The 12,240-nt window shown below is 29.8% G+C and overlaps 1 protein-coding gene across 1 annotated transcript; it reads left to right on the top strand.

Moving 5' to 3' along the window:
• The first annotated feature begins 1,299 nt into the window (after positions 1 to 1,299).
• Positions 1,300 to 1,863, top strand: LOC142629264 (L10-interacting MYB domain-containing protein-like). Its single transcript, XM_075803216.1, has 2 exons — positions 1,300 to 1,653; positions 1,744 to 1,863. Exons 1-2 carry the CDS (start codon positions 1,300 to 1,302, stop codon positions 1,861 to 1,863), a joined length of 474 nt encoding a protein of 157 aa, XP_075659331.1.
• The last annotated feature ends 10,377 nt before the right edge of the window (positions 1,864 to 12,240 follow it).

Here is a 12,240-nt window from a genome sequence, read left to right as displayed (position 1 = left end):
TTGTCCTCTAGTTGTGTAGAAACACTAAAAAAAGACATAGCAATAGCAATAGCATGAAAAAAGAGAGAAAGAGAGAGTTTTGTGAAGAGAAATAGTTCCTATGTTTTCTAAATTCCAAGTTCATACTCATTATCATATATATATATATATATATATATATATATATATATATATATATATATTTCCATTCATAATTGTAAGGAAACCTGGTAAGATTATTTAGTTTGACATACTGCCTTAGAGTGGGAGAAGTTGGAGGTAAATTAGAATGTTGATGCACGATTGCTTATGATGAAGAGAAACGAATTATTAGAGCCGTGGTACCTCATAATGTTGTAATGTTTTCTCTGAGTTCTTGAAATTGTTTTTTTTTTTTTTTACAAGATAGAATTTTTACTTTAGCCTAATCTAAGTGTATATGTGTGTGAAATTTCCTTTTGGAGACTTGAACCCCGGCTTTTTAGATTGGTCTAGCTGGAACCAAGTTCAACTAGAACTAGCTTTATGTTTCTACTTGGCTTGTTTACATGCCTTAAATATTGCCTCTAGTTTGATTTGTTTGTGCATGTTAGTTACCATTTGTGGCCCCATTCCTTCCTGCAAAAAAGAAATTGGGAACTATTTATGTGAATGATTGTAAGGGGCATACTATATTTTCTAGGAATGCTCATTTTTGTTGTGCCTTATACCTTTTTTCTTTATTATTTTTGTCTTGGGTGGCTAGGTTCCCCAATAAGAGCTCTTAGGGCATACTTTTGATCATTGTTGATTATTGTTTCCATTGGAGTGTACTTAAGTGAATGGTTGGATTCTGATCACTTGAGTTTATTAATGTCTGTAATATTATCACCTGGTTTTATGAGGACTCTTAGATAATCGGCTCTTTGCAAAGACTAAAATTGTGTTTTACATTCCCAATGCTATAGCAAAGCAAAAAAATTTCATCAAACTATAGTAAAGCAAAATTCTTTCATCAAAAATTGCAATTGACCTTTTTGGTCTAGTGGGTGTCATCATTGAAACGGACCTTTGTCTCTTCAAAAGAAATTGACCTTTCTATTTTAATGCTTTAGCCTTAAACCAATTGTTTCACACCAAATCATTATTATTATTATTTTTTTTTTTTTTTGGGAATCAATCTCATGCTATGGTGGGTTGGTGCTTCTAGAGTAATTGTGTTAATTATTCAATGTTTGATTCGTTGTCATGATTTGTAAAATGTTTGTCCTCTGTGGCAAAAGAGTTTATAATTATGAATTCTATTTTTTTTGCATTTTTTATGGTTGCTTAACTCTATAGATGGGTAAAAACACCACTTCCAACTCCGAAGCAAAAAAAGCAAGAGCATTATGGGGAAATCCAAGTTGGACATTTACTTTTTGTAACCTTTGTATGGAAGAGATTGAAGCTGGGAATAGAACAATCTTTGCTGCCTTAAGTCCCAAAGGATGGAGCAATTTGGTGATCAAATTAAGTGATGAGACTGGTCTAAACTATGATAAGGACCAATTAAAAAGTAGGTGGGATGTATTAAAAGCAGATTGGAGAGCGTGGGAAAAATTGAAGGGTCTTGACACAAGTTTAGGTTGGGATGCAGTGAAAGGAACGATTGATGCTAGTGATGATTGGTGGGACATGAAGTTGAAGTTGAAGGTGAGCTGAGTATTTTATTAATATGTAGTTAGTTGGAGACAGTTATGTATATTATTGTAATATGAGTGAAATAACAATTACATTTTGTAGGAAGTACCCAAAGCTTCAAAATTTCGACATAAATGTCTACAGAAATTACAACAACTTGATAGAATGTTTAGGGATGCTGCAGCAACTAGAGCTGAACTCATGATCTTTAACAGACCCTAAGATGGTGGTTTTTCGTGATTCCACTGCTAATTCCATTTGGGGATAACAATTAGTAGTTGTCTTTTTCTTTTTTTATAATATCTTATACTACATTTTTTTACATTTTTATGTAGTACAATTTAAACTTGGATTATTGGTATGTATGTTATCATCTTTTTAAATTTTCATTTTGTGCTTCATGATGAAAATTATTTAGATTTAATTAATATTGATAAGAAGTCATTAATGGTAATCACAAATAATTGTGACACTAAAAAGAACTAAACACAAACATTATTAAAATAATACCAATATTATTATTATTATTATTATTATTATTATTATTGTTGTTGTTATTATTATTATTATTATTGTTAGTTTTTTTTTTTTTAATTAAGTATATGAAGTAGTTGATTTAAGTATGAAATAAACTCTCTTAAATATACATTGTCATTTACATTTTTATATAGTACAATTTAAACTTTGATTATTGGTATGTATTTTATCATCTTTTTACATTTTTGTGTAATACAATTTAAACTTGGATTATTGGTATGTATGTTATCATCTTTTTACATTTTCATTTTGTGCTTCATGATGACAAAAATTATTTAGATTTAATTAATATTGATAAGAAGTCATTAATGGTAATCACAAATAATTATGACACTAAAAAGAACTAAACACAAACATTATTAAAATAATACCAATATTATTATTGTGAGGTGCCGAAGATTTGAAGACCCGAGGATCCAAAGAGCCGAAGACCCAGAGACATACTGAAAGGTCTAATGAGCAGAGGAGAATAAAGAAATATGCCCGAGGATGAAGTGGAATGGGCGGGTAAAGGAAGAAAAAGAGATTGATGATGTAGGGGACATATTGCAAATATCTGGGTGTGACTGGATAACTATACGCGTCGCATTAAATGTCCTGTACCAACCATTCTGGCCGCATTAAATAGGGAATACTGACTTTATCCGTTGCATTAATATAGATATGACCTGAACAGTACATAACACAAAGTTAGAGCGTTTCTCCATTACCGATGGACAGGTGTCAGAGGAGGGAATTGAGTAGATGGAAAGGTGTAGGGCTGAGATGATAAGGGCAAAGGATATAAATAAGAGAGGAAAAACACATAAAAAGGGACTTTGTTGTTGTTACCATCTCTACAAAAATTCATTGTATTCAGATCTCTAATCAAAGAACGAATTGTGGTAGTCTGTTTGTTATATGATTTTTTGGTCCTTATAATTATTATTATTGTTGTTATTATTATTATTATTATTATTATTATTATTATTATTATTATTATTATTATTAATTAAGTATATGAAATAGTTGATTTAAGTATGAAATAAACTCTCTTAAATATACATTGTCATTTTAGGTAATTTACCCCTCAAACTGACATTTTTATAAGTACTAGCTATACACTCAACTTTTTCAAAAAATACATTTTAACAGTTTTTACCAAACATTTGTCTTTTTTCAAAAAACCCTGTTTCAAACCGCACTTTTTGAAAACCCAACTTTTTCAAAAAGCTCAGTTTCAAAAAACTTAACCAACCTCACCCTTAATTACTACCTTAAGCATTTTTATTCACCAATTTTTTAAAGGTCCTCAAGCTTTTTAAAACACACACACGTTTGCCTAACTGAGCCAAACAGGTAAAACGACTTTACTTCGACTCTTTCATTTAAAAAAAAAAAAAAAAACTTTACTTCATCCAAGAATCTAAAATTCTAGGTGCACGAACAAAGGGGGCATTAATTTCCTTCACTTGTGGGGAACGTGATGACTAGCTAGCTACTTAATCATTCTTTTTCCCTTTACCATTTAGTTTAGGTTAAAGTAAATTGAGCTAAACAACAATAATTATTCATAGCAACCATCATCCCAACTCCACTATTTCCATTCACCTCTACCTTTTGTATTTGTGCATGCAAATAATTAAGCTTCTCCAACATTTCCCATGATCTTAGGATATTCAGATTCAAATGGTACATATGTTACCAGCTTGTCATGCAAATATAAACGCATCAAATGCTATATATGTAGGCCGTTGTAGTTTTTAGAGATCTGCTCCAATTTGGTGAAGGGCATACGAATGAGAGATTTAAGGTTCAAACTCTACGTATAAAAAAAAAATTGATATATTGAGAGAGTTTCAACTTATGACGTCCGCTCCTAATGATAGTCTTTTATCAGCTGACCAAGACACCAATAGGTTTTTTGTGTAAGCGAGGATTGAATCCTAAATTTCTTATTCAATTATCAGAGATTTTACCAGTTGAACTAACTAGAACTTACAAAAAACTGGTATATTTGCTCTATAATAAAATACAATCATTATAAATTACCATTAATTTTGACAACTTTTAGCTAGCACCTTTGAATTATTTACGAATCTAGAAGATGTACTTGGTGATATACCAAAGGTTCTGGTTAACCCAGAAGAACTAACTCAGAATATTGATGAATAAGGTGTATTTAATCTATTAAAATATATTTCTCATATAATTCATAATATGAAAGAAAAAAAATTATGTCTATTTAAACGTGTGCTCAAAGTATCTCTAATATATTTATAAACTTTTAAGCTATTATTTTATTATTAATTTCATTAACATACAAATTTAAATCTTATCCCGGATTTTAACATAAATAAATAAACTTTCAATCTATTCTTTTTTATATAACAATCAAATACATTAATGAAATCAAATTTCAAAGAGTGTGCACTAATTACAGTTCAAATTAAAAGTATTAATTCCTTAATAGGCCCATAAAAAAAGTATTTCTTAGGCATTGATTATGCTTTTTCACACTACTAACATGCGTTAATTTATATTTGAGAAACCTAAGGAACTAACTAAGAAGAAGAAGAAGAAGAAGAAGAAGAAGAAGAAGAAAAAAAGGCAAAAAAGTTAGTTAATCTTGGAGAATTATGCAACTATATATGATAGTTGTTTCGTGTAGCAGCATGCATAATGCGTAGGGTAGGAGCACAAAATAATAGAATTTAGCACTCACTAGGGTAGGAGCACAAAATAATAGAATTTAGCACTCAATAATAATGACAAAGGCAAAGTAGAATTAGAAAACTCATGCAACGCAACGTGTAAATCATGTCCAACTTTCAATATAGCTTGGTGCTCTGAGGTCCACGTCAACCCACCCCACTCATCTTTTTATGGACCCAATATAAATTAGATTTTATTTAAAGGCAGAGCTATATATGATCCAGTCTGGGCCCAATCTAATTTTGCTTGAGATAAATGTGTGTGTATATATATATATAGAAATCTTTAAGATTAATCAACAACAATTAATTGGCACACAACACATGATGAAAATTGAGCATGAAATTAAGAAACTTACACAAAAGTACATGTTGTTGCTGAGGCCACAGTACACACATACAGATACTAATTAAATTTGGTTCAAAGTACTAAAAAGATAAATCTTATCATACCCAACTCGATCTCAACTAACAAATCTTTACTACCTAACTTCAACCAGATTATTTGTCTCTCAAATCAATAAACTTCAATGAGGATTTTTATTTCTGTGTTAAATACAGGATTTCATTACGTAGCACCAATTAATTTATTTGGTTTCTTGTTAGGGGTAATTGTTGAGTACTCTCAGAATACCATATATACGTACTTTCTCTTTTTACATAATTGTGAGTCACTAATTAAATTTATGGTAGAACCTACAATTTATATAATAAAAAGGAATACGTATTTATAATACTCTCAAAATATTCAATAATTTTCCTCCTGCAAGTACCAAGCGAACTTTTAAGAGAAAAACAGAAAGTTAATTTTATAACATGTGTTTTTTTTTGTTAGTTGGTAAGTCTATTATTAGTCAGGTAACACCAAATTTTCGGGACAGTACTATCATGGGTCCTTACTTCTTAGGCCTGACGTGCCCTACACGTCATGTCTAAGAGATCACAACTAAGCTATAGGTACCATTTGTTGGGCTTAGAGATGAAAGAGAAACAAGCTCTGTCTTTTTCTTTTAAACAAAGAATGATTGAATTGAAATTAGGATTTTGATAAAGAGTAATGTTTATTGCATATCTTAATGGATACGTGTTATATGCAACCAAGAAAAGCAATTGAAATACTGCTTTTAATTGATTAAAATTTAAAATTATGATTTTAAGTCGTAATTTTAGTTGTGTGTAAGAGTATATGCATTAAGGTGTATGCACGCAAAAATATTTATCCTTTGATTTTGGTTTATTATTGAAACAATGACTATGATTGACATTGACCATTGTGGGACTCCAATTCTTTCTGCAAGTATTTATATATGGCGTAAAAGAAGAAAATTCCTTATATGAAACAGAATCTAGTTCATTCACACTGCCACAAACTTAAAAGAGGTATCTTTGGTCCTTATTCCATATAGACATTGTTTAAGGGAGCATCCTAACTTGCCCCAAATTCAAAGCAATTATTTGTGTTCAAAAGTTGGGCTACACAGCATATATAAGTTCTCAATAATATTCTTCTCTATAATATACGAATGAATCCAAACCATTCATATATGTAAAATTGTAAATACACGTGTTGCATATGAAAATTGAGTGTGATCTCACCATTGAATAGTTTAAATCTTTGAATTGCATAATTATAGAAGTTCATGTTATGGCTAGGTAAAAAAAAACGGTATTATAATTAAAGTAGCCAATTTTTCATTGATACCAATTGATATGTATTGTATCGGCCCTTAAAGCGGTACCCTATAAAATGTACTGGATAAAATACCGATCAATACTAGTTTGTATTAAGGTTTTTTCAAATGTTTGAATTGGTACAAGAAAAATAATTAATTATTCTTATAAAAAAATGTATAAAACATGCTATTTAAGTTAATACATTATCTTCATGTACTTAGGCTAATATATGGTTGAATCGGTTCTCGAGTGTTAATTGATATCAAAATATTTCGTTCTCTTGAACCAAACCAAATTCGCTTAACTAACTTACTAGTAATACTTAGTACGAAAGTTTACATGAAAACAAAACAAATAAATCTTAAATAAGAAGTTTATGAACATCAATTTTATGTCACAACTTTTGTTATAATCTTGAAATAATAAGCTATGAAGAGTGGAATAAAGAAAAGGAGTGAGTCAATATAAGAATGATGTCATAAAAGTTGTAGGAGTAGAGTTTAAGTGAAGGGTCTGATTAGTGTATGCTCTTAGAGGATACGTTAATCATCTATTTTGAGAAAATTTTTATAAAAAATTGAAAAAACTATCAAAACAGTTAATCATTTTTTCATTAAAAAATTTATAAAATAATTTATTAATATATATTCTAATTACATTCGTTAGTTAGTAAAACTTGAGGGAATCCAAATTTAGCTAGAGTCCCAAAAGTGTAGGAACATTCTGCTTGGGAAAGGATGAATACGTATAGTATGAATATGCATAGAGTTCCAAAAAAAAACAATGCACAACGAATTACGTCTAATCATTTTGAGATTTGTGTTAAACAGCAAATGCAGCATGCATGGTGATGTATTTGGTAGAAGGTATTAAAGTTCCAATGAAATCTTTGTTCCAACTAAAATGGGGATTTGAGAGATCAAATCAATGAAAGTATATATGAGAAAATCTTTGTTCCAATGAATCTCTCATACGTTGTGTCGGCGAAAATAATAATAATAACGTACATAGCAATGACAGGAATCAATGAGCTTTCAGATTCAAAGACAGCAAAACCGACATAGACTCTCTCGTTCTCACTCTTAAAATCGCCGTCGATCTAAAAAGAGTAATTTTTTCAAGATTTTTACTTACACATACTTATGTACTTTTTTTTTTTTAATTGAATATCATTTTATTTTAAAGATCTGGTTAATGTGTGCTTTAAGTCATTTATTTTTGAAAATATTTTTTTAAAAATTAAAAAAATCTGTTAATAATTTTTCAATTTTCAAAAAAATGTTTTTAAAAATAATTAATTATTGTGTACCCTTAGGACACACATTAACAAAATCCTTATTTTAAATATGTAATGTGAGAGTTTCAATTTTCACATTTTATTTATCTAATACATGATAAAATAATTTTTTAATAAAATAAAATAAGATTTCAGATAAAAATATATTAAAAGTAAGCTAAATTTTATATTAATAAATCAATTTTTAAAAAATTTTATGAGAAAATAAAAAGTCTATTCGTACTATTTAAATAACAGCTTTTATTATTTAAACAACATTATCATATAAATCTAAAAAAATTGTGAAACATTTTAAGAATTTTTCCAATTCTTGATAAAAATTTCCTTAAAATAATGGATAATATAAGCTGGACACTTATTTTGAAAATGTGAAATTGGCGCCCCACCCAACCCATGCACAAACAAAAGGAGATAGCTGTCAAGTTCTTCCCCACACCACGAGTACCAGTGACCGGTGCAATAGTACCGTACCAAAATTGTACAATATTATGTACAGCTGGATCCATCCATCTTCCACTGAGTCTGTCTACCATTTTCTGTCTTCTTCATCATTTCTGATTCTTTAATTTTGAGCTTTTTGGTTTTACCTTTGGATATTATCCATGCGTGGATAACAATGGATAAATCATAGTACATATGGATAACAATGGGATCAAAATTATATACCCTTTTCTTTTTATGAGATGATATACCAATTTTTATCTTTAGATATATATATATAATTGGTAGGAATTAATAGGATTGTTGGAAATTTGAGAAGATTGAAAAATAAATATATAGACTTAAATAACTTTTATTGATTTATGAATATAGACCCTCATCAAATTTAAAGCAAATATTTTTTAAAAATTTTTTTTTATAATAAATATATTATAATAATATGGATGGTGTTGTTTGAAGCAATAATTTTTTTTTTACCGAAATAAGGGAGGCAAAAGTTTCAAAAAGGTGATCCAAATTCATTACGAGATAAATTTTCTAAAAATATTTATTAAATAGATATTCTTAGAATATTCGTTAACTTTTCTATTCTAAATTCAAAACACATAGTCTAATCATTCTCACCATTCTAGCTAATTAAGGTCCTTCAAAGTTCAAACAAAGCAATGCTTCGAAAACCAAGTGAATTTGTGCATGAACTCAAGAACATTTGCAAAATTTCATAAACGAGCACAACTAACATAGATGAGCTACTCCTTGAAAGGAAATAGAAAGACTTAAACATTCTGCAACAACTAAAAGCTGAGAATCTTGTCCAAAATTAAGGTAATTCTATCTAGGATAAATACTATTTTGGTCCTTAAATTTTATTAAAAGTTTGTTTTTCATTCTTAAATTTAAAAAAAAAAATTCTTTTTTCATCTCTAAACTTTGTAAAAAGTTTTTAAAATAATATAGAGACAAAAATAAGGATTAAAAAAGAACAATTTCAATAGTTTAGGGATGAAAAATAAACTTTAAGTAAAGTTTAAGAACATAAATAAAACATTTTCAATAATTTAAGGACGAAATATGAACATTTCAATAGTTTATGGACAAAAAATGAACATTTCAATAGTTTAAAGATGAAAAACAAACGTCTAATAACATTTAAAGACCAAAATAGTATTTTACCCTTCCATCTATCTCACCCATGATTCAACACCCATTTGAATGAAGGTAATGCCAATATTTTTTTTTGTTTTGGTTGAGATAAGAGACAGAAAAGGTAATAATGCCTATAATTAAAGAGCAAAATACATCACCAACAAGTCTATAAATTCATAACTTCTTAACTAGAGTGAGTTATGGGCAACCTATAGGCTAAAAAGAGAATTTTTATCTTGTATGATTACTAACTTATGTTTAGAGCTTTATGTTGATTATAGGTCTATCTCACAAACTAATTTTCTTTCCTTTAATCCTACCATATACATGTAAGATAAGAACCATTTCTTGTTCACTTAAATCCATAAAAACTTGGGCTAACTCTTCCTCTCAATCTTTAAACAACATCTCTTTCCAACCAAACACTCTAGGTACTACTTCTTTGAGGGGGACCAATATCTGAGAGTTGAGAGTGAGATCGTGTGGGGGCTATAATTAGGTAACCAAAAAAAAAAAAAAAGTAGTGAAAGGAGGAAGGTGACCCAGTACTTTTGATTTAAAATAAGTACATGTACGTGGGGACGAGCATGGTTCGAAACGTGGAGAGACACACACAACTCAGTCACGCTCGCTCGATCGACTCTACTCTATATACATATATATAGTACTGAGTACTGACTGACTCTACTGATATGCCACAAAATATTGACAAATGACGGGACGAAGCTGCATGCACGGGGACCACTTTCACTATCTCTTCAACCTTCACTTTCATCGTCATCTTCTCATTCTCATTCTCATTCTCATTCTCGCCCCCAAAGTTCCAATCCAAACTATAAAATTATCTATGTATTATTCATTTGGCTAATTAATATGGCTTTACTACTCTAGAACAAGCTGCTACTGTGTATTTTCATTTCCCAAATGCCAATGGAAAATATATATATATATATATATAAGTTAATACAACTAATTTTGTACAAAGAAGCAGCAAAAGCGTGCATGCACTGAACCAGTATTGTCTCTGCATCTCTGTCGTCTCTCATTAATTTTGTCATTTTTCTCTAAACCCTTCTTCAATAAAAATAAAATAAAACTACTACGTACTGGTCTGCTTCTTCACTACCTCATACCTTATATCTACATCCACTAGCCTCTTGTTTTTAATTTTTTTGACCAAAGCATGAGACAAAGTACGTAGGTGGCGCTCGATATAAAATTCTCCCAAGCATTAAAAAAAAAAACCATTATCAAATAGGACATTTATTATTGGTTTACATTTACTATTCATATAAATTGTATACAAGTGTATATATTCACATAAACAAATTAAGTACAATATTTGTATATTGTTTACGCAAATATTGTATATATTTGTTTAGTTTACAATGTAAATTATTAATAATTTTTCTATCAAATATATAAATTCTTCATCATCATGCCTTTTAACTGTTTGGAATTTTTTTTTAAAAAAAAAATATCTTTATAGCAAGATTGATACAAAACTTTCACTATTCGTGTTTAATTGACCCTTTTCCCCCTTTTAGAATCATTTGGTTTTCAAGGGTAGATTTTTAACTTTAAAATGAGAGAGCAAAGTGAGGACCATAAACTTACAAAACTGAAATCATAGTCCTTATGAGTTGATGCTATTTAGAGAATAAATAAAAATTCGCATAGTTGAATTTTTTTTTTTCAATGGGGCCGAATCATATAGATCGAGTACATGAAATTTAACATTAAAATATTTGAAATGGATCTCCAAAGAGTTTTGATTGATCCATAATATTGAACTCAGCGTTGTATAACCTCCACCCACTAGGAGGGGCAATGATTTTAATTAGGTGATTCCCTCGTTGCTAAAATTATATCTTTACCATGATTTAATGTCTTCTTCTGTCAGTACTTGAAATTTAGAAATGATGATAATGGTCCATGTAGGTGGGTGATTTGAGAGAGACGAAACTGCAATAAGGACGTTTGATTAGACCAAACATAGACAACTTTGGCCAAAGTCCAACTATCTGTTAAGGAAGAAAAAACCTAAACCTTTAGCACAACCAAGGCCAACTAGTTAGGTTGATTGAGCCGTTGGGAGGTGCACGGCACCTTGAAGTCTAGTCCGTATAGGACTTGAATTTGAGCATTGAATGAATCCTATTTCAATTAGAAATAGGTGTATGTATTGCACAAGAAGTCCAAGACTTCTATTCAATTAACTTGAGTGTTGTAATCTTTATTTTATTATAGTGAATTGATCGGATTTGTCCCATGATTTTTTCTCTACACTAGAGGGTTTTTTATATAATTTCTTGATATTCTTGTTGGTTGATTGTTTTTATCGCTTCTGTAGATCTCTATTTTCTTTATTGCTTGGGTTATATCTAATTTGATTTACACAAAGACGGGAATTTATCCCAACACAAGCATACTCCAAGGATAGAGTCAACACAAGGGGTTAGAGTGAAAAAGAGCAGCACAAGGTAATAGTAGATAAAAGATGGCATACTTTGGTCAGTGGGAGATGTGGTATTTATAGAGCAATGCAAGAATTATACCCCATCAAACTTTCTGACTTGTTAGTTGATTAATTGTTTCCTTTAATCGGTTGAGACGAGTGCTAAGACGATGCATCCAAAAATTGTCGGCATGGGGAGACAAGTTCAATATTACAATAAATACAATTGATGGCTAGTGGAGGAAAATAAATGATAATATGATCGAGGGAGAGTTAGTGAAATTTAGTGGGCTCTTCCTATAAAAGACTCTGCAAAAAATTGAAAGACTTTGAATTTGATAAGAATTTACCAT

This window comes from Castanea sativa, chromosome 3 (assembly GCF_040712315.1).
Source record: "Castanea sativa cultivar Marrone di Chiusa Pesio chromosome 3, ASM4071231v1".
Taxonomy (NCBI): Eukaryota; Viridiplantae; Streptophyta; class Magnoliopsida; order Fagales; family Fagaceae; genus Castanea; species Castanea sativa.
This window is presented reverse-complemented; position numbering and strand designations above follow the sequence as displayed.